General features: G+C 39.9%; 1 protein-coding gene across 2 annotated transcripts; it reads left to right on the top strand.

Moving 5' to 3' along the window:
- Positions 1-4,032: 4,032 nt before the first annotated feature.
- On the top strand, positions 4,033-26,959 carry rab11fip1a (RAB11 family interacting protein 1 (class I) a). Of its 2 annotated transcripts, XM_031305039.2 has the most exons (6): positions 4,033-4,791; positions 17,409-17,848; positions 19,121-20,000; positions 21,612-23,375; positions 23,699-23,801; positions 25,401-26,959. In XM_031305039.2, exons 1-6 carry the CDS (start codon positions 4,442-4,444, stop codon positions 25,602-25,604), a joined length of 3,741 nt encoding a protein of 1,246 aa, XP_031160899.1. In that variant the 5' UTR covers positions 4,033-4,441; the 3' UTR covers positions 25,605-26,959. The 2 variants fall into 2 exon arrangements, with proteins under 2 accessions (XP_031160899.1, XP_031160900.1); XM_031305040.2 differs by lacking the exon at positions 21,612-23,375 and having other exon boundaries at positions 4,037-4,791.
- The last annotated feature ends 221 nt before the right edge of the window (positions 26,960-27,180 follow it).

Genomic DNA, 27,180 nt, shown 5'->3' with positions numbered 1-27,180 from the left:
ATAAAAACCAGAGGGGGAAAAAACAATTAGCTTTTTTTTTAATAACCCATTCGCTTGATTCAATTTTCACATCCAGCTGAAGTGTTTTTCTCGTCTAATACAAGAATGAGGAACTTTTCAGTCATTGTCAGGGATCTAAAATGTGTTAGCAAAGATCCTCTAGTGTTAGCCTTACACATACACGCTGATATACATGCTGACATAACAGTAAATCTTACAAAAATGTTAAATGTTTTAATATTAAACATTTCTAAAAGGAGCATCCACAAAATACTTCTCAGGTAGCAGGGGCCTGACCCAAAAACACAACTGCATGCCATGCATCATAAGCTTTTTGAATACATTTAATCAGAATGTTGCCTTCACATTTGAGTTGACTTACAAAGGCGTAAGCCGTAATTATAGAATAGAATAGAATAGAATACACTTTATTGTCCCCAAGGGGAAATTTGTCTTGGACATAGTGCTACAATCTGTTGCTTCACAACATAGTAAAACACAAATACAATACAAAAGGATAAAATCAGCATGAAAGTGAGATCATCGTAACATCCTGAGACACAAGAGACAATAAAAGAAGGACACACATGACAGCACGAACGACACATCGTCCTAAGAGTGAACTATACGCTCTGCTGGGCTAAGATTTACAATAGGAGTTCAGTAGCTTGATGGAAGTTGGAATAAACGATAACTTTAGTCTGTTTGTTTTAAATCTTGGCACACGGAATCTCCTCCCTGATGGCAAAAGTTCATATTCAGGGAAGAGAGGGTGTTGAGCGTCTGCAGTGATTCTTTCAGCTTGTTTTCTAACAGCTTGCTCGTACAGGCTCTGTATGGGCTTGTACTCTTTCCTCCCTATTATCCTCATAGCTGTCTTGTGTGTGCTGACCAACCTGCTTCTCAGCTGCACTGTTAAGTTGCCAAACCATGCTGTAATTCCATATCTAATGATGCTCTCCAGAATCGCTTGGTAGAACATGAGCATGATCTTGCTGCTTACTCCATACAGTCTCAGTCGCCTTAGAAAGTATAGTCTCTGCTGCAATTTATTGCACAGATGGTCAATGTGTGTTTTCCAGCAGAGCAGATTATCTATATGGACACCTAAGTATTTGTAAGACGTTACCTGGATGATTTTCTGATTTTTTATAATAATTGGCTCATGGTTAATCACTTGCCTTGGGTCCAGGATCATCTCCTGTGTTTTTGTGACATTTAAGATAAGATGGTTATTATCACACCACTTGATAAAGGTGTCTATCTCATCATGGTACACAGAAGGATTTATATCTTTCTGGAGAAGGCTCAAAATTGCTGTATCATCTGCAAATTTTATAATATAGTTATTTGGGTGTACTTTCCTGCAGTCATTGGTATACAATGTAAAAAGTATGGGTGATACCACAGAACCTTGTGGGACCCCCGTGTTGCTATGTTTGACCTCTGACAGCGTTCCATTGACTTTCACCTGTTGTGTCCTATTAGTTAAAAAAGAATAAAACCATTTGATCAGGGCAGGGTTAACATGCATATCATTCAGTTTCTTTAAAAGCAGATAGGGTTGTACAGTATTAAATGCGGAGCTAAAATCAATAAATAATATTCTAGAATAGGCTTTTGTATCCTCAAGATGTTTAGAAGTAAGATGCGAGATACAGAGGATGGCATCTTCTGTACTGCGTTCATGTTTATAGGCAAATTGCCACGTGTCCAACACTGGCTCAACCTCTGCCTTAAGCTGGGACACCACAAATTTCTCAAGGCATTTCATTACAATAGGAGTCAAAGCTATGGGCCGAAAGTCATTATTCACTGAGGCAGAGGGCTTTTTAGGAACTGGTGTTATGATGGATTTCTTCCATAGAGCTGGGACGGTGTGCGTGTCCAGGGACCGTTGGAATATGGGACACCATGCTGATGTTAGTTCCTCTGCACAGTTTTTGAGCAGAAAAGCTGGTAGTCCATCCATAATTCTGCTGTTCGGTCAGGTTGATTGCAAATCAGGAAATTACATAACAGGAAATAGTTTTTCTGTTATGTAGCTCATTGTCATTGTGGAGGAAGTCTTCATGAAACCCAGAGAATCACATACTCTATGTTGCTTGCTACTGTTAGGTGTTAATATGGTCAGCCTGTTGTGCACATATTCTGTGTGCAGTATGAGCTTGTTGCTACGCCCCCAGCAGGATGTGTTCAGGATGTAAAACATAAAAATGATCATCTATTCCATGTGACTTATAGTGACCGCTCATGCAAAACAAATACAAACATTAAGATAGGCTTGTCTTGTGCATGATTAAGTAGCCTATGAATTGCAGTGTCATCATGCTCCGGTACTTCATGCATCTGGTGTCATGCACACCATTAATTGCCACGACTGAGTTGCTTACGTCTAAATCTTCGCCTCAGTATCAGTACCTATGATTTTGCTAATATTTTCCAGGATGTATGCAAGAAAAACTTATCTAAACAGTATAAGACACATTTTGAAAATGATTTTAATAGCTTTCATTCTAATGTGTGAAACTCCCTGCTGTGTTGCTGAAGAATAGTGCGACTGTCTATCACATTCACATTTCTAATTATAATTGAATGTCATTCTACTGAAACATTCAGTCTGTACTTTTTCATATAACACAAGCCTACAAAAACCCATGAAAATGTGGTGAACTATTTTGTCGTAACTTCAACCCCAGCAATGATCAACTAAAAGAATATTGCTTGAAAACAACTTGCACTTTAAAGTGCCCATATTATGAAAAAATCACTTTTTCTGGGATTTGGGGTGTTATTTTGTGTCTCTGGTGCTTCCACACACATACAAACTTTGAAAAAAATCCATCCATGCTGTTTAGAGTGAGATACGGTTTCTGAATGTGTCCTGCCTTCAGTCTCTGGGTGAGCTGTTCAAAATCGGCACGGCTTGTGACGTCACAAGCTGAAACGAGCAGGCTAACCGCAACCATTAGCTCGTAGCGTTAGCATGCTAACGCTAGCATGCTACCTCATTCTCAATAGCAAAGCACTGCTACAACACACACAAGTTCACCATAATCTCCAAAAGAACTACTTCCATGTGCGCCCTCATTTAGAAGTCTCCCAGCTAATCCTGCCTTGTAACTGACTGAAGTTGTAGAAACAGCCTTTCTTTTACTGTCTATGGAGCTAGCTAGCTGACATGATCTACATCTGAGCTACTGAGCATGTGCAGTGCAATCAAAGATAGTCCAGAAGAAGAAGAAGAAGAAAGGAGGTCTCACTCTGTAGCTAAAACAGAGACCAGCTGAAAAGAGAATCTGCAGCAGTGAGAGAGAGCACTGCAGTACGACAACAAGATGGTGTTTTTTGAAAATTAAACCATGTAAACCTATTCTGGTACAACCTTAAAATACAATTATGAACCTGAAAATGAGCATAATATGGCTGCTTTAACATTGTTGAAGGCCCGGTGGACAGATCAAGTTGTGGATAGTGACATGTCAGTGAGAAATAAGACTTAAGTGATTTTATCCTACTTTGTTCTGAATGACTAAGCTCATTCATGTTCACATTTAGGCCATCTGACACAATTTCATGATCATGATCATGATTTTTCAGTCATGAACTTACTGTTCCTGAAGCTTCTACAAACAAACAACACTTTTATCTATACCAAAACATTCCTCTTAGTAAGAAAAATTAGGTTTTAATACTTGCATATGCTTTGCTTGCCTATTGTAATTTAATTGTTCTGCAGTGATATATTATTAAAATGTGTCTATACTTGATATTGACATTTTTAACAAGCCTCAGCCTATGACTATTTTAGACCCAAAATAAAGTGAGAAACATCATTTGTCTGGCCCTCCTATCCTTTAAGTGCTAAATTGGCCTTATTGAACTCAGTTTTTGCGAGGGTAAACTGATTTCTGATCAGTAGCTGACTTCTGTTTAACGGCCCGCGACGTCTCAACGCCCTCCTCCTCCACTGTCCAATCATTGGCGGGCTTTAAAAAAACGGATAGAAATATAAGCCAATCAGGCAGCACCATGAGGAGTATGGGTGGGAAGTAATAACATCAGGGAAGTGTTTTACGTAGCGGAGGCAAAACAAGGAAACTGTTTTTATGAAATCCGCTTAAAGGAGTTAGTGAGTTAGTCTTACTGCATGCTCCACAGGCTAGTACTAGCGTTAAGTTAGCTAACCGAATGTTAACTCAACTCAAGTGTTATTTGAGGCTTAGATATAACGTTACGAAGATCCGGAATAAGTATTACGACATCAACCTGAGCTTCCTGAAGTGAAGTCAAGCTAGTAGGTAACCTAAACCTACAGCCGCAGAGGACGGCGAAGGGGAATTACAGAGTTCAGGAAAAGGTTAGCCAACAGCCTGGCGTAGTTAGCTTTTTAATAAGACAATTGGTATTAACTTTTGGTAAAGCTTAACGGACTTCCGCTATGTCTCTGGCCGACCAGAGCCAACAGTGGTACCCTACGAGTGTCCAGGTAACTGTACATCAGGCTCGGAACCTGCGCTCCAAGGGCAAGAATGGCACCAACGACGCCTATGCCATCATCCAGGTGGCCAAAGACAAGTTTTCTACCTCTGTGTCTGAGAAATGTGTCGCTCCAGTGTGGAAAGAAGAGGCTTCCTTCGACCTGCCGCTCTTCCACCCGGGAAACGGAGACCGCTGCACGCTGTACGTCGTCGTGATGCACCGGGCTCAAGTGGGGCTCGACAAGTTCTTGGGTCAAGCTGTGGTGAACTTACTGGATCTTCATGACAACAAGTCAGGCAAAAAGACAGAGTAAGTGACTACTGTTGTTGTGTGGGCCTAACCTGTTTGCAAACTCATTCACAACACTGTTCCACAAAAAACTGAGAATTCATTTTGTTAGGTGTTTGTCCTGGGTTTATTATTTGTAGTAGTTATGAGTTACACAAAGGTATCCACTAGTTCAGACAAACAAATCAGATGTTTTCTTATTGTTCTTCTCTAAATCCAGCTTCAACCTTAATTCCAGTTTATTTACAGTGCAGCATCACCCCAGAAAGTCTCTGAAAACTTTACAGAATTATAATTGATTATGTATTAGATGATTTAAAAAAAAAGAACCACATATAACACTGCACAGCAGCAGTGATTTCATGGACCGACATTAAAGATCCGTCCACATATTCAGTCTAATCCCACTTACTGTAATGAATTACTTTAGGCTACATCTTAAAACTTTAAATCAATTTAAAAGCATGGTTAAACTGCAATCTGAAACTAAATAGGTGGGTAAACAATTTTGGTTGATTCATTCATACTCCACACTACCCCTTGGTTGTATTGATAATCAATTAAAAATTTGAAATTTCAAGACTGATATTGTACTGTAGTCTTCATTTGACTGTATGCCGCTGAGTAGGGATTCAAATCGATTTGATATCCCGATGCATCACAGTGCATCACCTCCTAAATATTATTATCTATTGTTACACATGGTTTTCATCAACAAATTCAAGCAGTCAGATATATATATATGAACTCCCCCTTTTCATTGTGGCTCTTAAAAAAAGACACTTCCTGAATGTAGCGGAGTCTGAACACAGAAGACAAAAGACAGAAACAAAAAAAGCAACGACCGGAAAATCAACAAGTAACATCAGTCGGCTGTAACCGATTATGGTCTGTCACTGCATGGATGCAGAATCGCCCAGGTCCGCATCGCGATGCATCGATGCGATGACTCATTTCAACGCCCCTACCGCTGAGTGATTATTGCTTGAAAGGAACAGGACCCCTTAAAACAATTACTGCTAAACTCGCCTCACTGTTATTGGGACTGATTTAGCAAGCGTTACCTCCTTTTTAAAAAAAGGATAAACAAAGCTCTTGTGGCTAACACATACCTGATCAGGATTTTTATTGACCTGGTAATCCAAAATATGTAGCATTCTACAATTTCTTTACCACAAGAGGTGGTGAAATTTTGTCTTTATGTATTTTGTTACCTGAGACAGCCAGTCCGTCAGCCAAAACCTTTGTTTAAATGTGGTATTTAAGTTGTTCTCCTTTCACACAAAAAACATTTAGCAGCTTTTTGTAAGTCAGTGTCTCTGATGAAACAAATGGAGGATTAGTCAATCATTTAAGAGCATTCCTTAATTTGCACGTATGCGTAAACTGAAACCTAGCAGGGAATTAGTCATCCATCCTTGAGTTTTTATTGGCCATCAGGAGTTTTGAACATCCAATCAGTTCAAGTCTAGTTTCAGACACAAGAAGAGACACAGATGAACGATGCACCATTTCAGGTTCCAACAGGTCACAAAATGTAGAAAAAAAAACACAAGCTTACATTACATGTCATTTAGCTGACTCTTTTATCCAAAGCGACATACAATTGCTATATACAGTATGTCAGAGGTTGTATGTGTGTGGAGCAACCAGGGGTTAAGTGCCTTGCTTAGGGACACATTGGCTGATGTATTGCAGTGGGAATCGAACCCAGATGTCCCTAATAGAGATGGTCCGATACCATTTTTTTGCTTCCCGATACCGATTCTGATACCCTGAACTGAAAATCGGCCGATACCGAGTACCGATCCGATACCAGCGTGTCATATATTTTATTATGTTTTATCAGCTGTATACTACTATCCCTGTATGGATGTGATATGATTTATATTTTTGTTGTTGGTCTGGGTCAGGTTAAACTCTTTGTGAAACATGAACAAACACAAACAATGAACACCACGGAACTTTCTTTTGTTATCCAGTTTGACTGTCAGTTATAACGAAGAAAAAAAAAACTACTTTAACGTAGATTTTATTTAGGGCATAAAGCCCATACGTGGTATCGGATCGGTGCATAAACTCCAGTACTTCCCGATACCAGCGTTTTAGGCAGTATCGGAGCCGATACCGATACCAGTGTCGGTATCGGAACATCTCTAGTCACTAACCCTAAAACATTAACTATGTGATGGAACCTCTCTTCCCTTCCCTCCTCTTATCGGTGTCTGAGAAGAAAAACGGAAAACTTTGGAGGTGAGGGGGAAAACGGTCCAAGATAAATCTAACCTCAGCACTTCCCTCTGTCTTCTCTCTCCGCGTTGGAACCGACGCTAACGTTTAGCTGAGGCTTTTTATTTCATAAGTTGGTGTGAAGCCAACTCTGTCGCTCCCTGATATTGCTGTTGTTAATATTGCACATTCCTCGGGGCTGTTTGCTATCTCACAAATACGTGTGCTCACACCCAGATGTGTTACATGAGTCAGTGTGACATCTGTGGTGTGACGTAGCGTAGCGTTGGGTGTAGCATAGGTGTGACAGCAACCAAAATAACACATTGCATTGGTGTTATATTCCAATACACACACACCCTTTTATGTAAGAGGCATTTAAAAAGTAAAGATGGTTCATTATAGGCTAGATTAGGGCTGCACAATATGAGGAAAATGCAATAACGTTGAATATGGCGATAACGGTACTTGGGATAAATAAACAGATATTAAAGTGTACTCCGTTCTGGATTTCTGTAGCTTTCAGTATTCTACTAAAATAAAACAAAGTGCTTGTTGAATTCGAAACAAATGAACGGAAATCATTTCAAACATTATTTTACTGAACAAATTGAACATAAAATTGAATATAAAATGCACCACTAAAAAAAAAGATGGACTGTTAAATTTTAAAGGGCAGTTTTCTACTGATATTTACTTTCAACTAATATGAAAAAAATCTCTGAGTGTCTTTGGCGATGTGTCGCAGCCTTTCGCCATGTATTGCGCCAGTTGATATCGCGATGGCGGTAAAAAAAACAATATATTGTGCAGCCCTGGGCTAAATTCTGACTTTCAAATGTGGCTTTTCATTTTGAAATTACCTTTGGGAAAGACTTAAGTGAGGTGGATGTTAGTTCCCAGTTATCACTCACACAGCAAAGGGCAGCTTTGATACAGCCCCAGTATGACCTCATTCACTCGGTTATCGTACCGTCATATCTGAAATGTTATCTTGCGTTTGCTCAGTGAAATTGCATTTTAACAGCAAAGTCCATTCCTTTGCGCTTTCCTTTTCCAAGTCTGAACTGCTCACTGGCTCCTTGAAGATCCACTATGCAGGGTATTGGATGTTGCTGTTTTGGCCTTGAAGCGTGTGGTGTTAGATTACTATCCGGCTTCACTGTCCTGCTGATACAGGGTGTGACATTGAGGACTTTGTTTTTCCTGCTGAAAGGGAGCCCTGCTGTTGCCTCTACAGAACACAATACAGTGTAATCGAGATGAAATTAGGTCACTGGGCCGTATATTTGAGTTCGTTTGAGAATCGGAGTCATTTACTGTCACAAATGATCAGACATTAAGATAAATAACAAGGTAACTATTTAACTTAAATTATTACTTGTACATAACATTTAGGTAGTTATTTGGTCTGAAGGGATTTAAAGGTTTAATTTGAGTGCATTTTTTTTTTTTTTTTAACGAAGGATTTTTTTAAAGATTCTTTGTAGGGCTGGATCTAGTTTTGCATTGCTAGACCTTCCTCCACAGCGCTGCGGAGGAGGGTCTGGCTAGTCCACACAGCATTCTGGGATGGGAGAAAAACGTGCTCTGGTTTATTGGCATTTCTTTAAACCAATCGCAATCGTCTTGGGCGGTGCTAAGCGCCAGACGAAGCCACGGTGCCTCTGCAAAATAGCCTCGGGAAGGAACTTGTTTTGGTGGAACATGTGTACGTTCAAAGGTTGTTTTAGTCGTGCAACAGAAAACTCAGATTGGACAGATAGTCTAGCTAGCTGTCTGGATTTACCCTGCAGAGATCTGAGGAGCAGTTAAATTAAGCATTGCGTTAGTTCATGCAGGACACGGAAGTCATATGCCCACTAATTGAATTATCATTCCTACCAGTCACAACCAATCACAGCTGTTTTTCACATCAGGCGGTCCATTTAAATGTCTCCCTATTCCTCATTGCTTCCTGCTCTCCAATGCTGCCTCACACCGCTGCTGCTACTGCTGGCAAAGCTTGCCTCCACCACCCCACCCTCCACCTTCCTGGTTTAGAGTGCCATCATAACTTAAGTCTGAAATAGTTTTAATGTCTTGGATTGGGCCCACTGTTGTGTACAGCAGCGTGGTCCCTGTGTCATCTTAGCATGCTGCTTGGCTGATCCAGGGAGCATCATCAGAACAGAGCCTTCATCGCCAAGTGTAACTGTATATCCATTTGTAGCAATAAATGGTTAAATCTATGACGAGTGTTCCTGACTGAACCATTAGTCCTCAATAAATCCACCGGATTTAAAATACCCAACACAAAGAAAGAGGAAGGTATCAGACATCCGGCGAAAATTTTCGGCAGTACCTGAACAATCCAGGAAAGGAAACGTCGTCGATATAGACTAGGCTGGGTGTGGGTGTGTGTGGGTGTGTGTGGGTGTGTGTGTGGGTGTGTGTGGGTGTGTGTGGGTGTCGGCCCGCCCCCGCGAAGCTCTGACCTGCAGACAGCAGAGGAGAAGAAAAAAGTAGCTGCACCTTCGCCAAAATGAAGACTGAAAAACAGCCAGCTATGTGGCAGATAGCCACATAGATATAGATAGATATAATTTATTAATTATATATTATTTAAATTTAATATTTGGTGTTTAATAAATAATTGTTAAATGTAGTACAGAGTCTGTAGTCTATCGCACAAACACTCGACGAATGCTGCAAACATTTGACAGCCAGTATGAATTGCCTGGGAGAACCTACGTGTCACAAACGGCAATTCCACAACTGTACAACAGCGTGAAAGACGACATACTAAAGGAGATCAAAGACATATTGTGGATATTTAAATATTCTTTAGAAATAAAAGTTTATTGATCTTTGACAAGGTGTACCTACATTATTATGCCATTATCATTATATTAGATGAAAATGGTCTCAGAACGACAATATTATCGTTTATTGCAATCATTTCTGGGAGAATTTATCGTCCAGCGAAATTTAGTTATCGTGACAGGCCTATTCAGCACTATGTCGTCTATCTCAGCCCAGAACGGAGAGGTGTTGAGTTACAAGCAAGCAGTCTGATGTTTGTAGATGACTGTGTGGTTATACTGTAGCAGCCTGGTGTCATTTTCAGGCGATTTGATAAAGGTAAAGATAGTACGGCGGTTCATAACGCGAATGCTCTAGTGAGGAGCTGGCTGAGCTTTCATTCACAAACGCTGCGTCGGACGTCGGACAGTCCGGCAAAAAACGCAGGTATTTCCATTCATTTTGAACACCTGCAGCAAAAAGTTAAGACCGATTTCAACTGTTTTAAACAGTTTTAGACACTACGAAGGTAAAAAACAAACAAAAGACAAGCACTGAACTGCCCAGAAGTTTGTGTAACAACAGGTGACTGTGTCCTGCAACAACAAAGCAAAGTCACTTCAAGTCTCACTTCATCTCTTTTCTTTTCCTTTTTATCCGCTGCCTTCACGTGCGGTCGGAAATGTTGACGCCCTCCCCGCCACTGCCGCCGAAGCTTCGAATATTCACTGTTGATAAGTACCGTAGTTTCAGAGCTCAAGAAATGGTATTCGGTACAGCCCGAATTGTTTGTGTTACCAGTAAGAGATAATTTAATGGATGCATCTAACAATTCATTTAATTATTGATCAATCTTACGCTTATTTCCTAGATTACTCCATTATTTCTTTGGTCTATAAAATGTCAGACAATTGTGCAAAGTGACTGTTCTTCACAGTCACATTTTCCCTTAAGCCCAAGGTGATAGCTTTAAATCACTTGTTTTGTCCAATCCCGTGGTCCAATACCCAAAGACATTCAGTTTAAAATCAATCAACAAAAAGCAGAAAAATCTCACAATTTAGAGTTTTATACTAGTGAATGTTTGGCCTTTTTGATTGTAAAATTATGAAAATACATTATCAAAATAATTGCAGATTAAGTTTCTGTCCATCAATGTATTATTTCAGGTCTAGACTGAGTTACAATATTGGACAGTTGCTGCAGAAGAATCAGGTTCATTTTTTTTTGTTCAGGCACCTGATCTGCAATATTTATTTTGTAAACAAAGAGCAGAGCAGTGGAACTAAAAATGGCTCCCATCCTGACATATTTTCAGAGAACCACTTCAGAGAATTGAAACAAAGAATGATCTTAACTGAAACTTTCCTGCAGTGGCTTTAAGATGATTTTTAAAATTCGATGTTATGACCTGATGATCCTTGAAACTAGAGCTGCAAAGATTATTCGATGAGTTGTCAACTGCACCAACTGTTTTGATCATCGATTCATCAGTTTATTTATTTTTTATGAAAGGAAAAAGAAAAACTTATCTGATTCTAGCTTGTTACATGTGAATATTTTCTAGTTTCTTCACCCCACTGTGACGGAAAACTGAATATCTTTGAGTTGTGGACAAAACAAGACATTTGAGGACGTCATCTTGGGCTTTGGGGAAAACATTGATCATCATTTTTCACCATTTTCTGACATTTTATAGACCAAACAACTATCGATTAATCGAGAAAATACAGTACATCAACATATTAATCGACAATGAAAATAATCGTTAGTTGCAGCTCTACTTGAAACCTTTTTAAAATGTTAGTGTTTGGAGTGTTAAACCCATTTACATTTTTACAGTAATAAGTGACTGAATCCGTTCTGGTGTCCACTAACAGGTTAAATACAGTCTCTCCTGTTAATCATTAGACATGAAGACAGAAGTGCCCTTGGCAGTGAACAGAGGGAACCTGTCCAGCAGGACTGGTGATAGCGTGCAGCTGGCATGGCTCTGTGTTTCTATGCAAACAGAACAGAACAATAACACCCTGCCGTCTCATAATTGCCATAATAATGCATTCCGTCTCCATACGCAGCCAGATATGGTGCATTCCATGCTGAAATTGACGTTAACAAGACATGAACATGTCTCTTGATTGACTGGAGAAAGTGTGATCTCTCTGTCCTTGTGCACACTGTCCTTGACTTGGCATGCTCGGTTTAGGGTGGGGAAAAATAGGCTCGGTTTGACTTTAATTCCTTCACACACTGAGCAGCACCTCCCTGCATGTTTGAACGTGTTTGAGGAATGTTGGTTCCCTCCCATGCTTGTTTCCTGAGTGACTGTTACCCTCCCGAAGAGCCTGTCTGGATGTACAGGACATGACACTAAAATGGATTACGCTGCAGCAGTAAACTCCATATGAACTGTCTGGTTAATGCCACGTCATGTTATTGTCTTGTGACAGATATCTTCACTATACTTCAGTTTATCTCTCCCACATATTATTCTGTCGAATGATCAAAGAGGGAATCACACAGGGACCTTCACGGTTAGTTTTTTCAACAGTTGGTAACACACATTTCTCAATACTTAGTTCACTATTTCAAACTCTTCACACAGTCAACCCAACAGAAGTCGACGTGGACTAAACTGTGGATGACCTTTTCAATGCTTTGACACAATGCATTTAATGACTGCATGTTTTCTCACTCAAACTCAGCCACCACCAAATCTGTGTATTTACAGCCCATTTTGCACATCTTTACGTAACACATAAATTGTTAAATTTGCATAAAAAACTTAACATACCACAATATTACTACATATTAGACTGCAATTTGCTACATGCTGCTACATCTACATATACAAAGTAGGGCTGCGTTAAAATAATCAATACTTCAATTCAAATCGATCTTTGTTTGATTGTGTGATCTGATATATCAATGAATAAAATCCCCAAATCAGTCTTTTGATCTATGCTTTTTTACCATGGATGTATGAGTGAAAAATAATTTAAACTAACTTTTTGATAACATTAACCTTTTGAGTTATAAATAATATTTGAGGGTTGCTTCTTGCTTGTACAATTTACAGCAGAAGTTCTCTGAGAATCTTTTATATCCAAGCTAAATTGCTATTGTAACTGAAATTTCCCTAACATAATTGATATTGAATCAAAAATGTAATTGAATTGGGATCTTGGGAATCGAATCAGGAAATCATTGGCGATACCCAGCCCTAATAAAAAGAAATGGATAAAAATGCATAAGCACTAACACTAAGCTAAACACTAAGTGCCTATTTAAGTTCCTTAATTACCTCTATGAAAGAATACAATATCATCACGATACTTATGTCACAATACGATATTATTGCGATTTTAAACATTAAACATGACTCAAACTGACCAATCAGTTAATCTCTGCAGCTCTAGTTGTCAAGCATTGTATTTCGGCATTTGTAGCTGTCCTATGCAAGTATGTACAGTGAATATGTATAGTGTTGTATTTCATTACTGGAATTACTTTAGTTTTGTGCACTTGGAATATTACTATATGCAAAAATGGCAAACAAATAAAGCCTATTAACATTTGTGTGACATTTACTGGAAGATAGCACAATCCATGTGTTGGAGCCATTATGCAACTTTGTTTTATTTATATACCACGTTGGTGATGTTAATCAAGCTTTTGTTTTCGTATGTGGTCACTGGGTGGAGCATTGGCACGAAAAGGCATAAAGGTAATCAGCCAGAGGTACACAGGTGTGGGGCAACCAGGGAAAGCACACAGCTTTCCACCTTGTGAATCGTGTCAGGGTACGAGTGAAGGCTCTGACACACCAACCCGATGGCCGACTTTGGCAGAAAAGGCAGTCGGACTGACTCAAAAAAGTGCCTCAGGACACACCGAAGCGACGCTGACTTGAGCGTACGTTCTGCTAATACGTCTCCATAACAGCAGGCGCCGCTAATCTGTATTGATGGCCAAAAAAGTTAAACTGGCAGCTGATTGGCCATAATGGCGGCTCGTTCAGAATACGATCTCATATTTTACGAAAATTGTTCACCGAAACGTGTTTCTGAAAACATTTTAAGCGAGAAATAGGCCATGCAGTTGCTGAATCTGTCTTCATTTCAGATCAACAAAGGTCAATTTAAAAGATTTTAGTCAGATTTTGAGAGGCGTTAGTCAGGCTCATCCCGCTCGTCATTTCTGGGTTAGCACTCCACCAGTCAGTCAGTCAGTCAGTCATTGAGTCCAACTGCCCGCCTTCCGATTCAACTTGTCAAATCGGCCCAAATGAAGGCCGACGGGCCCGCCTACTGGCGACGGCAGGGAACACACCGAACAGACTCGAGTCACTGACCTCGCCAGGCTGTCCAACGGCCGATAATTGGGTTGGTGTGTCAGCGCCTTTAGCGTGTTAACGTAGGTGTTATCGTGTTGGCGTTTATTGTTATTGGAGTTTAATGGAAACAACTGGGCAACTGAAGGATTCAAATCGGTTCACAATAAATGGGTCAGAGCACCGAAACGTGTGGATTGTATGGACCCAGACCACGCGTCAAAGCAAGTTCTCCCTGTTTTCCCACCGCATTAGCCTAATGTAGGTCTGCTCAAAAGACCATGAAATAAAGGAGTGACCTTTCTGTTGCAGTGGAATCGTGGTTTATAGATACTTCAAAGACACTAGTGGTACATGTTCTAATGGGTAGCATTAGTTTTTTGTTGGTGACATGAGTACATTTTGGATGTTAGATTAACTGTTGAGCTGAGCTGCATGTCGTTAAAAAGTTTTAAAAAGTCTTATTGAAAAAGTGAACTCTGTGTTTGTATCCAATTGTTAAAAAAGGGCAATGCTGTGTAACAAGAGTTTAAAAGGGGAAAGGCTTGCCCTAATGGGCACTTCTGCTTTATTGTTAGTACATCTAATAATAGGAAGGCTTTAATTGTAAAAGCAGAAAGCGTCGGTATACTGTGTTGGCACTAATGGCCTGGTTTTAGAAAGGGCTCTCCAGAACACTCTTAACGTTTCCCTTGTCGACAGTAAGTGCTGATCCTGTGCAACAGAGAGGACATGAGGGGGGGGGGAGCCGGAACAAAGCTGTAATTGTCGGGCATTATCTGTGGTTGGGGTTGGCATGGTGCTCCCAACAGGAACTGGAACAAACTGTTTACTAGTTAATGACACCTACATTATCAGTCTCAGGTCTAACAAGACACAGCCGACTAATGCCAACAGGTTTGAAGTCAGAGATATTAGGAACCAGGGGATTTATGTTGGCCATTTGTTTTATTCACAATATGTTTATTCATTTTTTTTAAATATTCAACTTGTATTTATCCCAATTTAACCACACTTTTAGTGAGCCTAGATGTTGCTTCGTATACATGGCAGTTTGGTGCTGTACAAAAGAGTAACTTCGTGACCATTACATGTCATTAACATGGTTTGGTAGCACTGCTCTCTTGGTTTATCGTAACACTAGTATTACACAGCAGTTCTAGAGCTGTTACAATTCGCAATGTTGCTGTACAATGAATTGTGTCAGAAATAATTGCGATTAACAATATAATTGTCTCTTTCAGTCAAATCTTTCAGAAAAAGATTGATCAATGTATTACTGTTTTGAACAAATTCAAGTTTTGAATGAATTCCAGGATACATCTTATCTTTATGTCACTGTTATGTGACCCAGATAATGTAATAACACAAGTACATGGCCTATGAAGTAAACAATGCCTCTTTATTATCATAAAACATTTTTTTAACTGTATCCCCTCGTCATTTCTCTTGCTATGAACGTCTTTAGGGTCAAGTGCCCAAGATTTCAAGACATTCCTTTTATTTGTCATTTTAATGCACTATATAACAAACTAAATTGTTTCCACATCCACTAGTTAATAAATAAGTCAGTGCAAGACAGAAGACTTTACAATTCTAGGCTCATGAATAAAAACACTTAATAAATAAACCAAGATTACACTAAAATAAGCACCAATTAAATAAACTAAGATTATGCTAAAATAGAATGAAATTAGTAGTCTAAAATATTCTAGAGGAATAGTCAGTTGCAGTTCAACAACTTAAAATTGAAATAATAAAAATATATAGTCTGACCAATAATCACTTATATAATTACAATGTGGCATATCTAAACAAAACCAAGAATTACCAGTCATACACCTTAAGACCTCAGCTAAAGATAGCAATTAAATGCGGTTAATAGGGCTGTGCTCGATTGAAGGAATTCGTAGTCGACTAACACTCATTCAATTGTAACGACTAATCGATTAGTTGATTTAATCGATAGATCTGTAAAAAAAGAGTTTCTCCGCAAAGAGTTACGCAAAAGCACCACTTTAATTCTTGTGTTTACCAGAGATGTGCTCGTACGTTTCTTGGAAATAAGTCATTCGGCATGAAAAAAGCATAAAATATGACTAATCGACTAAAGAAATCTTAGTTGACTAAGACCAAAACGACCGATTAGTCAACTAATCGACTAAGAGGGAGCAGCCCTAGCGGTTAAATAAAGAAACCGCGATTATTCAAAAAGAAATTGACAATTTTGTACTAATTGTTACAGGCCTAAGCAGTTCAACATAAGATTCATATAGACTTATATAGACAAATGATTCTTTTCATTGTTGATGAATCCTTCAATTATGTTTCAGATTTATCAAAAACAGTTGTTTGGTTTATAAAAAACAAAAAAATGCTCCTATGGCGTTCCCAAAGGCCACAGTGACGCCCTCCAATTGCTTCCTTTTGACCGACCAACCGTGCAATACCCACAGATATTTATATTACAATGATATACTGTATAGCAGCGTAAGCAAATCTTCACATTGAGAAGCTGAAACCAAAGAAAGTTTGGCAGTTTTGATTAACAAATGACTTTGACAATAAAGCGATAACCATGTTGATATTTGCTTAATTGTCCATTTATTGACTAATTGTTTAACCTAATAATTGTTCGACGTCTACTGCAGTGTTGGTGATACCTTGAGCATAATGGACCACACGAGGCCGCAATTTAAGATTAGCATTATTGTTATCATCAAGAATATGTCTAAATCTTTTCATTATTTTTTTTGATGAACGTCTAATAATAAAGTTTTTTATATATATATATATATATATCGTCAAAAATACACCCTGCTCAAAATGAAGGAGTAAATCGTCACATTTAAGATGCAGAAAAAAAAGTGATTTCTGCTTGATTAATAAATTATAAAAGCTTCTAATCATTAATTAATCAGATGTGTGGTCATTTCAGGCATATTAAAAAATGACATTTTACAGACAAAAAGCCAAAAACAGTTCTTTACCACTTTTTCATTTGTAACTGTAATGGAATTATTTCAACTAGTTTGTGTACAGATCAACTCGTTTCATACAGTTTTATTTATCTTCATAAGGCAAAGATTCGTCTTATTCTGTCTAATCGTCTCATACAAGGCAAAATGCACTGAGATCAAGTGGAAATGGCTCTCCCTTTCGCCATGTTTTTTTTCTTGTATTGGGGAAAATAAGTCTTCAAGTCTTCATGTGTGTTTAAATTCCCATGACCTTGCAAAAATTGCAAAAATTCCATCTTAAAGCCCTGATTCATTTTCTCTGTCGTTCGCAGTTGGTTCAAGCTGGTGGACAAGAGTGGGAAAGAGGACAAGGTGCGAGGGGAGGTGCTGTTAGATATCCAGTTCATGAGGAACAACATGTCAGCTAGCATGTTCGACCTCTCCATGCAGGACAAACCGCGCTCCCGCATCTCCAAGCTGAAGGACAAAGTCCGGGGGAAGAAAAAGGACGGCTTCTCCGACTCTGCTTCGGCTATCGTTCCCTCTGTCAGCAAGGGCCTCACAGACAGCGAGGGAGAGGCTGACGCGCAGTCCCTCAACCAGGAGTCTCCAGGAGTGAAAAAGAAATCCAAGCTCAAAACCCTCTTTGCTCCCAAATCAAACTTGCAGCGAAACATCTCACAGTCCATGTCCACACTGGGGACTCTTCCCGAGAAGAATTCCTCGCTCAGTAGCAGCCGCTCATCTGGCCTCAATGTAGACTCTCCTGAAGGTAGCTTTCTATACTCTGTGTGAGCTGTATTGTGTAGGGCTGGGACAATACGCCTTTGTCCCGATTAGGGCTGGGTACTGAATTCAATACTTTTTAGGCCCCGGCCAAATTGCCTCTAAAGTATCAAGTATTGAAAAATGCCTCGTCATTCAATACCTAAGGAGGAAATCTCATCACTGTACCAAGATCCTATAATAGTTAGGATTGGGCATCGAGAACCGATTCCTACTTGGAGTCGTTTCAAAAATTACGATTCCAGTAGAGTCGTTTCTTTATTGGAATCGTTTGGAGGATTTGGTTTCAAATCCGATCATCGCTTCCCAATTTACCATGCGCAAGTTTTAGTTTCCGTAGCGGCCAGGCGCTTGTTGTGTTGCAGCCTTGGAGCACAGTAAGCAGCGCTCTACTGTGGCTTTATTTTACTTTCCTCTTATTTGTGAAAATAGGCACGTGACCCGTTTCTACTCCACCCCTCAAAGAATCGGAATCCAGAATTAATAAGAACCGGAATCGAAAGGAAGAATCGGAATTGTTCAAATCCAAACGTTGCCCAACCGAAATAGTAGTGGTGATTGGCTGTCTAACGTTACACGTCGTAGGGACGCGCAGGAAAAACTCCCATAGTAGTAGCTGAAAAAGATTTGTGCCGTAATGTGTAATTTCTTTTAGTTTTATGAAATTAGTATCGTTAAGGAACCGGTATCGAAGTCACGGTAGTTCACGATACGTGGGTGCCGATTTGATTTGTATCGCAATTTTCATTTAGATTTTGCCATTCTAGAAGTTTTGCGATTCGGTAGAATTGCGATTTTCTTTTCCTTCGTTAACAAAAACAAAAGTTGATTAAAACGCTTCTAGAGACAATATCATGAGACATTTTTAAAAAACTAAATATTTTCTAAGAAGAATGCACATCACATTTATTTCATTTGTAAAGAAGTAACATAACATGGATTTTCTGCATTTGTTTTCTGCTCTGTTTTGTGGTACTGGATATGATGTAGTCACCGTCAGCGGTACAGTATCAACAGAACATATTTAGGTGAATCATTGGTAAAAACAATAAATTAAGAAAAAACATTGATTCTGGGGAAAAGAATCAGTTTTAAAAAATCGTCGCAAAACAAATCACTTTACATAGGTGAATCCATTTTTTCCCTCAGCCCTAGTATTTTGCCAGTTCTGTCTTTGCCCTGCTGCACAGTACAAGTTACATTACTTTGTTTTGCATGTCAACAATGACGTCATGTTTTCCTGTGTCTCCTCCCGCAGTTAAAAAGAAATTCAAATTCCTGGGACACAAGCGAACAGGAAGCTCTGACAGCAAGTTGTCTCAAGGTCCTTTCTCCCTACTGGGTCGCTCCAAGCAGAGCAACAGTGACCTGAACAACCTGTGCATCAACGGCAGCCACGTGTACGCAGAGGATGCAGAGCCCAAGAGTGGATCTACTCTCAGTCTGAACAGCTCAGGCCAAGGATCAGCGGAGGATGTCCGCAAACACACTTCAGATGTCCCGGCAGATTCCTCTTTAAGCATACCTGTCCCCTCCTACAAGCATGAGTCTACAGACAGGGCAACACTGGAGCAGCAGCGCCATCAAGAGGAGGAGGAGAGAAGGCAGGCAGAGGTGAGGCGCGTAGCAGAGGCCAAGAGGCTGGAGGAAGAGGAGAAATACAAGATAGAGGCCAAGAGGTTGCAGGAGGAAGAGGAGCGCAGACACCGGGAGGAACAGGAAAGAAAGAAACGCTTCCTTGAGGATGAAGCAAAGCGGAAGAAACAGAAACAGACGGAGGAGGAAAAAGAGAGGAGAAAGCAAGAGGAAGCAGCCGAACACCAGAAGCTGGAGGAGGAGCGGCGCAGAGCCGAGGAGCAGAAACGACAGGAGGAGGCATCCATGAGCGACCGGCTGACGTCTCTGTTTGGAATGATCCGAAAGAAGGAGGAGAAAAAGGAGGAGGTACCGCAGCAAGCTACGGAGGAGATACCCAAAACAGCCCCTCGCAGCAACATCTCCCACCGCTCCAACAACCCGTTTGAGGACATTCCCCTCAGCTCAGATCCTCCAGTCAGCAGTAATGAAAGCCCAGCCGATGATCAGAAATCCAGCCTCAACCAACAAAAAGAAAAAAAAGTGTCCGCAGTCAAGCCCAGGTAGGCCTTCTTCTCAAGTTACTCTGCACTAGGGATGTGCAATTAATTGAAATTGTAATCGCGATTATGATTTTGGCTCCTAATGATCACAAAAAACAGATTAATCGAACAAGAAACATTGTTTTGCGCACTACGTTTTGTCTTGTGTTCTGAATTTTCTTTTAAATTCAAACGGCAAAAGTATTTAGGGAAATTTTACAGTTCAAGGTGTTTTCACTGTTGATTTGTTTAACTGTTTCACAGTTTTTTTTAAGTTCAATAATTGCAACATCTTTCCAACGAGTAATCGTGTTAAATAATTGTGATTTCAATATTGACCAAAATCATCGGGATTATGATTTTTTTCCACAATTGAGCAGCCCTACTCTGCACTAATGTTAAGTATTATGTAATGCCAGTGTTATGACACTGGGGATGCTATTGGTTGCTTGTAGGCACACTGTTCTTAGAGTTGCCTAACTGGAATTTAATTCATAGGCCCGCAAGTGTAACTGCACATACTGTCACCTTATTGGGCATTTGTGCATTCAATTTTAATTTAAATACAAATAGGCAAGGCAGCTTTATTTGTATAGCACATTCCAGCAACAAGGCAATTCAAAGTGCTTTACTTAAAACATTAAAGAGCAGTTAGACAGCCTTACACTGATTTTTTTTTTTTGCACAAATAAGAGGCAACATTAGAAATGTTATTTAAGAAAACCAAAACACATACATTATTACACAAGTTTCATCCTATACACCATGTCTGTCAACACCGAAACTATTGAATTTCTGTCATGTTTCTTTTGACTCAACCTTGTGACTGCCTTGAATGATCAAAACTGTGAATTTCCTTCTACGGTTGATGAACCAGTTTGACCAGTTTGGTCTTGCTACAGATGAGAATCTGGGTGTAGTTTGTGCTTGGGAGAGTTTTGTGGAACAGGTTGTGGACTGAGCAGAGCTCATAAGGAGTGACTGAGCCACAGTGTTTCTTTCCTTGTTGACGTCTTGGGTGATTTGATTTAGTTTTTAGATTTTTTTTTGTGGACTGGATCTTTTATTTTTGAGCCATAACGGTAAGGGGATGCGTTGCTATTGTCGTTGATGTTACAGTAGTTCTTGTTTTCAAGAATGTTAGCTAGATGGCAGATAGCATGGGCATTTAAAGTTGTGTAGTTGTGATATTTTGTTACATTTTGATGCCATTTTGGAATACCTAGTATAATCTAAGTGAGATAATCGTATAGCAGAGATGTCACATTGTAGTCTTTTCATATTTAACAGTCAAAATGTCTCAACGTGAGCAAGTCACAGCTAAAAATAGAAACAGTAACAGCAAGACGCGTGTATGCCGGATGTTCTGTCCGTAGGTTGGCCATTGACATTGAACCATTTAATGAACAAATGATTTTGTCATATTTTAATGGCAGCCTTGTCTAGTGCAGATTTAGGGAAGTAGTAAAGAGTACATATTGAACTGTCTAAGGGCTAAAATATGTGGATTTCATCGTTTCTGTTGACATGTGAGATGGTTAAATTGGTGACGGGTTGTACACTGGTGGAAATGACTTTAGGTGATGTGATGGTCACACTGACCTGTAGGCCTTTGTTTTCACTCCTTGGCAGATTCACTCCATCTCTGGAGTCTGAACCCGCTGACTGCCAACTCCCCAGTCAGCTGTGTCCTTCCCCAACCCCGTCTGAGTCCACCCTCTCTAGTGTCTCATCTGAGTCCCCTGATACTTTCTCCAGTCTCCACTCATCCCTGGCTCCACCCAACATAAGTCAAAGCCTGTCTGGTTCTCCTCGTGGCAGCGTAGAGGATCTGTCCTGTGTGGGATCTTCACCCACCATGGCAGATAAGAAGAGAAGAGCCCCCGTGCCGCCCTTGTACAAAGTACTCGGGACCCAACCTGGAGGAAATACTGGCCCTGTCAGAGAGATCACGAACCCTGCATACGTAGAGGCAGATGGGCCGCAGCCAGGCAGAAAAGTAATGTCCGTACCGCTCCCTGATTATGAAACCCTCTTTCCTCAGAAGAGACACGGAGTGCAAGGGCACACTCGATGGGACCATATAATCGCTGAGGTCAATCAGAAACACAGGGACAGTCAAGAGATGAGTGTGGATGGCCCACTGGAGCATGAACCCAGTCTTAGGTCGTCACCCCCACAGGAGAGTCCCGCTATTAGGCATTATCAAACGCAACCTCGAGAGACAAAACCTGTGTCATCAAAAAAAGTTGCGGCCCCAGCTCCTCCTAAATCGGTCTCGCCTCCACAACCTCGATCAGATTCCAGTCAAAGACAAAGCCAGAATACTGCTCAACAATCTCTCATGAGGTCTAATCTGCCCGCAGTCCCAGAACCTGTAAACACAAGCAGAGAAAGTCTCTCAGGGACGTCCAGGGATGGAGCAAGGACGGCATTGCGCCCACCACCCGCAGCAACACGTGCACCCACACCAACTAGCAAAGTGGACTTGGATACGCCAGATGATGAAAAACAAGTGCAAGTCACTGTAAAGAAAGATGCACCCACAGCTAAACCCAGACAGAAGGCTAATGGCAAAGAGCCAGAACAGCAAGACGATTCTGCTGTGACACCAGTGGTCTCAGACAAATATACAAACAGTAACATCCAAACATTATCTAGTTCACGTATTAGCAGCACAGACAGGAAAGACGGGCAGGAACGGGAGAACTTTGAGTTTGACCCGTTCCCCAGCACTGAGCTTCTTTCCAAAGACCCATGGGCACAGCTGACTCGGAACCAAGACGTAGATGACCTTTTCACCGGCAGCGTACAAAAAGAGCGGAAAGTTGAAGACCGGGGAATGTCACAGGACGATCTTGATAACATTTTCAGTCAAGAGAAGCATACAGATCCATTTGATTTTAACGGCAGTGATTCAAAAGAACCCAGCGAGTACAGGACAAAAGATGAAGATTCAAAGCATGTCAATCCTGCTTTCCAAAGAAGGAATTCATCGAGACAAAAACAGATTATTCCGTCCACAATTCGCTCGGATAACAACACTTCCAAGTCTCGAAAAGAGCCCACGTACGAAGCAGAAACAACCGTAACCACAGCTTATCAAGGCCTCTCCGCAAGAGGTGTTAGCAACGAGTCTATCGCACCGAAGCTTCCAGCTGATGCGAAAACGCAAAGCAAATTTAACGGAGGAGAGGATCCATTTGGAGCTGAGCCTTTTACCCCTACCTTGACTTCCCCAGAGCCCCTCCAGGTAGTTATGGAGGAACCAGCGTCTCAGGCGGGAGGCAAGTTTCCCCCAGAAAAACCTTTGCGAGCATGGGTCTCACCCTCTGATGTTCAGCCGGTCAGTGCTCAGAATAGCAATGGAGGTGGGCTAGCCTTTACTCCACGCAGGTGAGATTTTACAAAGAATGCATTAGTGGACTGTTTATGTAGACTTTGCATTTGGCATCTGGTTGCTGCTGTTACTTTGGGAAGCGGATAAGGTGTTGGGATTTACCTATTTTTTTTTTTTTTATTTATTTACCTTATCTATTCCAAAAAGCTTGTGATTTCCATGCAACTTGGATCACAGTGGGAGGATTTGGAAGATTTGCAAAGCACTGGATTTAATAGTCTCTTTCTCCTGCTTGGAATTCTTTTCCGTGCATATTGTTGAACCTACTTGCAGCGATCTGTTTGAGCGCTGTATAATTATGTATGTGCTTTCTTTACAGGCCTCATCCAGTGAAGCCCATGAGTTTAGAGAGCCAGGCTCCCATCAGCAGCCCCGCTGTGAAAGAGATAAAGGTCCGCGAGAGCCCACCGGGGAAGATTCAGGTACTGTAAATAACAAACTGGAACCGGAACAGAGTTGTTGACATTTCCTCTCACAGCAGCAAATTGGATTTTCCTGCAGGAGGAATTCAGGGACACATTACATAAAATCTCCTTTCATCCTTTAACATACATTATGCATATTTAAGAGTCAAACGTTTTTGAGTTAATCTGAAATGTTCCTGGAATTGAGGTTGGGGGGTTACATTGTTCACACTTTAACAGCGAAAAAGTATCAAATACAAATATGGGACTTTAGTCTTGGAAAGTCTCCAAATAGATGAAGCAAAGATGCTTGATTTTGAGTCTGTAGTCAGACTTAATTAATTCATCGATCGATTTTCGATTTAAAACAAAATCGTGACACTAGGGCTGCAACTAACGATTATTTTCATAGTTGATTAATCTGTCAATTATTTTCTAGATTAATGGATCAGTTGTTTGGTCTGTAAAATATCAGAAAATGGTTAAAAATGTGGATCAGTGTTTCCCAAAAAGCCCAAGATGACGTCCTCAAATGTCTTGTTTTTGTCCACAACTCAAAGATATTCAGTTTACTGTAACAGAGGAGAGAAGAAACTAGAACAATATTCACATTTGGAAGCTGGAATCAAGAGAATCATTTACTTTTTTATTTCATAAAAAATGACTCAAACCGATTATCAAAATAATTGGCGATTAATTTAATAGTTGACAACTAATCTTCATGAATAACTCCCCTGAATTAAAGTAAAGTGGAACCATTTAGACTTCACATAAAGAATATAATAGTTGACAACTAATTAATGAATCGATTAATCTTTGCAGCTCTTACGTGACACCCCTGGTCAGGGTTCAAAATAAACTTTTTCGTCCACCAGCCAAATGGCTAGTGAATGTTCAAATGTTAGCAGCCACACGATAGATTACCCTTTTTTTGTTGTTTTTTTGGCTAGTGAGTGAAGCAAATCTATCAGCCAATTGCATATTTTACCAGCATTTGGTGCCCCTGCCCCGGTACTAAATTAAATCAATCAATATTATGTTATTAGAATAGAGCCCGACCAATAAAGGATTTTTAAGGCCGATATCGATAGAAATATTTGGTGATTTAAAAATCCGATATTCCGGCCGATAAATATTTAGAAAAAAATGTAGAAACATGTAACAAAACATAAACAGATTTCCCTAACATTAGTTATTTGTAGTTATTTGAGTCCTCACTAAAATAATATGATAATGATAAACAAATAAACTTGTTTGTTTTATTGTCACAACAGAACAGAGGAACATCAGAATATATTAAAGTTCTGATAAATAAAATGTATAAAAATACAAACTTAAGATATGAAACTTGAAGTCCTTTTGAACAAAAACACAATAACAACAAAAATCAAAGAGCGTTGCTAACAGGGACGTTGTAGAGCGCCCTCTGGTGGACAGACTATGCAACGCCAACACTCAGAACACAGTTAAAGGGGGTTTCATCGGTTTTTATTTTATTTATCGGCCATTATACATGCCGATACCAATAGTTTGGAAAATGCCTAATATCGGCCGATAATATCGGCCGATCGCGCTCTATATTACAATACTGAATTTGCTTTTCGTCATCCCCCTCAGGTGGCGCACTCGGTGCAGAGCGGCCCGTATACTCAGCTGACACAGGAAGAGTTGATCACGCTGGTAGTGCGGCAGCAAGCCGACCTGTCCCGGAAGGACTCTCAGATCGTTGAGCTGGAGGAGTACATCGACAGACTGCTGGTCCGCGTCATAGAAGAGCAACCCAGCATCCTGCAGTCTCTGAACGCCTCCAAGCCAGTCTAAGGTAACGGCTGCTGGGAGACCAGAGTCTCACGTGCGTCTACGTGTGTTTGTGTGTGTCTGTACTGTTGTCACTGTGTACCGCGAGACACGATCTCCACCAAGAGCATTATGCACTTTCTTAGTTTCAGAGTCAAATTTGCTTGAGAATGCTGGAAAATTTGTCTCTGGAGTAAAAACATGTAGTGAACACTTAATAATAAGCAAGTAAATCATCTTTATATGAGCAAATGAATGTATTTGTTTTGACACTAAGGTACTGGAATTTGCTTTAAAAAAAAATGAATGAAAATCTATTCCACATTTTGATTTCTATACCATGCTTGATGAAACCTGGGTTGAGCTTTATTTAATATACTTATGATGCAGATAAAAAATGTATTTAATTTTTTCAAACTATTATCTAGCATTTTTAACTCTTTTCACTGGGCTTTATGTTAACGTACTCCTGTGTTATAATCATATACATAACCTTCAACAATCATTCCAAATTCATGCATCATCTTAATGAGGTAAGATTTTTCTCTCATATGATCTCATGAGCGGAGTCCAGATTAAGATTTAGATAACAAGGGCCACATTAACTTCTCCCTCCACCACTAAAGTCTTATTTTTTAATTTTATTTGTTGATCCATTTGTCTCGGTGTGTTTTTTTTTTTTATTTTTTTTTTTAACCAGACAACATTCCTCCCACGTTTAACTCACCGCAGTCGAATGTCAGCTGGTCGTCCCAAACATATTGTGCCTATTTTTGCTTCAAAGAGGTGTTATTTACAAAAACCAGCAATAAATTAAAAAGCAAGCAGTTGCAACGTACTGTACATAGTTTGAATTACACAGCAGCTATAGCAGTTATGTCATGTGGTTGTTATGGAGCATGTGCACATCTTTTTTAAAATATTATGCAAGAAATCCAAACTATTCTAATAATAATGTGATCACTGTGATGTTTGTGTTGTACTACTAAAATGAAAACCAAGAGATGATCACGCGAGGAACTGTAAAAGACTCAGCATCTGTAATAACCAACCAGCCTTGTCTTTATATTTGAACTACACTTATGAATGAACATCTATGCCTTTTATATGACAATATTATTTAATGTCTTGGCAGCAATGATAGCAATATTAAGCTTCAGAATGTACATACCTGTGCCTTCAAAACCTTTTTCATGACTTGTGCGTCTGATTTGCTGGATGGACGGTTGTTGGAGTGAGAGCTCAGAGAATGTGCAGCCTGATGTATCAAGTGTCTGTTCAAGTGACAATAACACTACAGTTGATGTAAAACTTCTGCAGGAAGTGATGCTGAGCAAAATATGGTTTTATTTTAAATAAAGACACTACTTATTTCACCACATTGTTTGTATTTGCAATTACTTACACTTATTTTATTTACATTTGGAAAGAAATATAACCTACATAGACAACAAGACAAGAATGTAATGTGATTTTATCTAGTGCACATGTATTTATATTTGTATTTAATGTCATGCTGATGTTAGGATGCCTATCATTGTTTTTAAGGGAGCCTGTTGTAACATCTGGCCAGGGACTGCATATAAAAACTAGCCTTTTG

The sequence above is a fragment of the Sander lucioperca genome, chromosome 2 (assembly GCF_008315115.2).
Source record: "Sander lucioperca isolate FBNREF2018 chromosome 2, SLUC_FBN_1.2, whole genome shotgun sequence".
Lineage (NCBI taxonomy): Eukaryota > Metazoa > Chordata > Actinopteri > Perciformes > Percidae > Sander > Sander lucioperca.
The sequence above is the reverse complement of the archived record's forward strand: the minus strand, read 5'-3'. Positions and strand labels throughout refer to the sequence as shown.

Coding starts and splice junctions, on each gene's coding strand:
- rab11fip1a (XM_031305039.2), top strand. CDS start 4,442: ATGTCTCTGGCCGACCAGAGCCAACAGTGGTACCCTACGAGTGTCCAG. Junction 4,792..17,408: donor AAGTCAGGCAAAAAGACAGA/GTAAGTGACTAC, acceptor TGTCGTTCGCAG/TTGGTTCAAGCTGGTGGACA. Junction 23,802..25,400: donor GCCCACCGGGGAAGATTCAG/GTACTGTAAATA, acceptor CATCCCCCTCAG/GTGGCGCACTCGGTGCAGAG.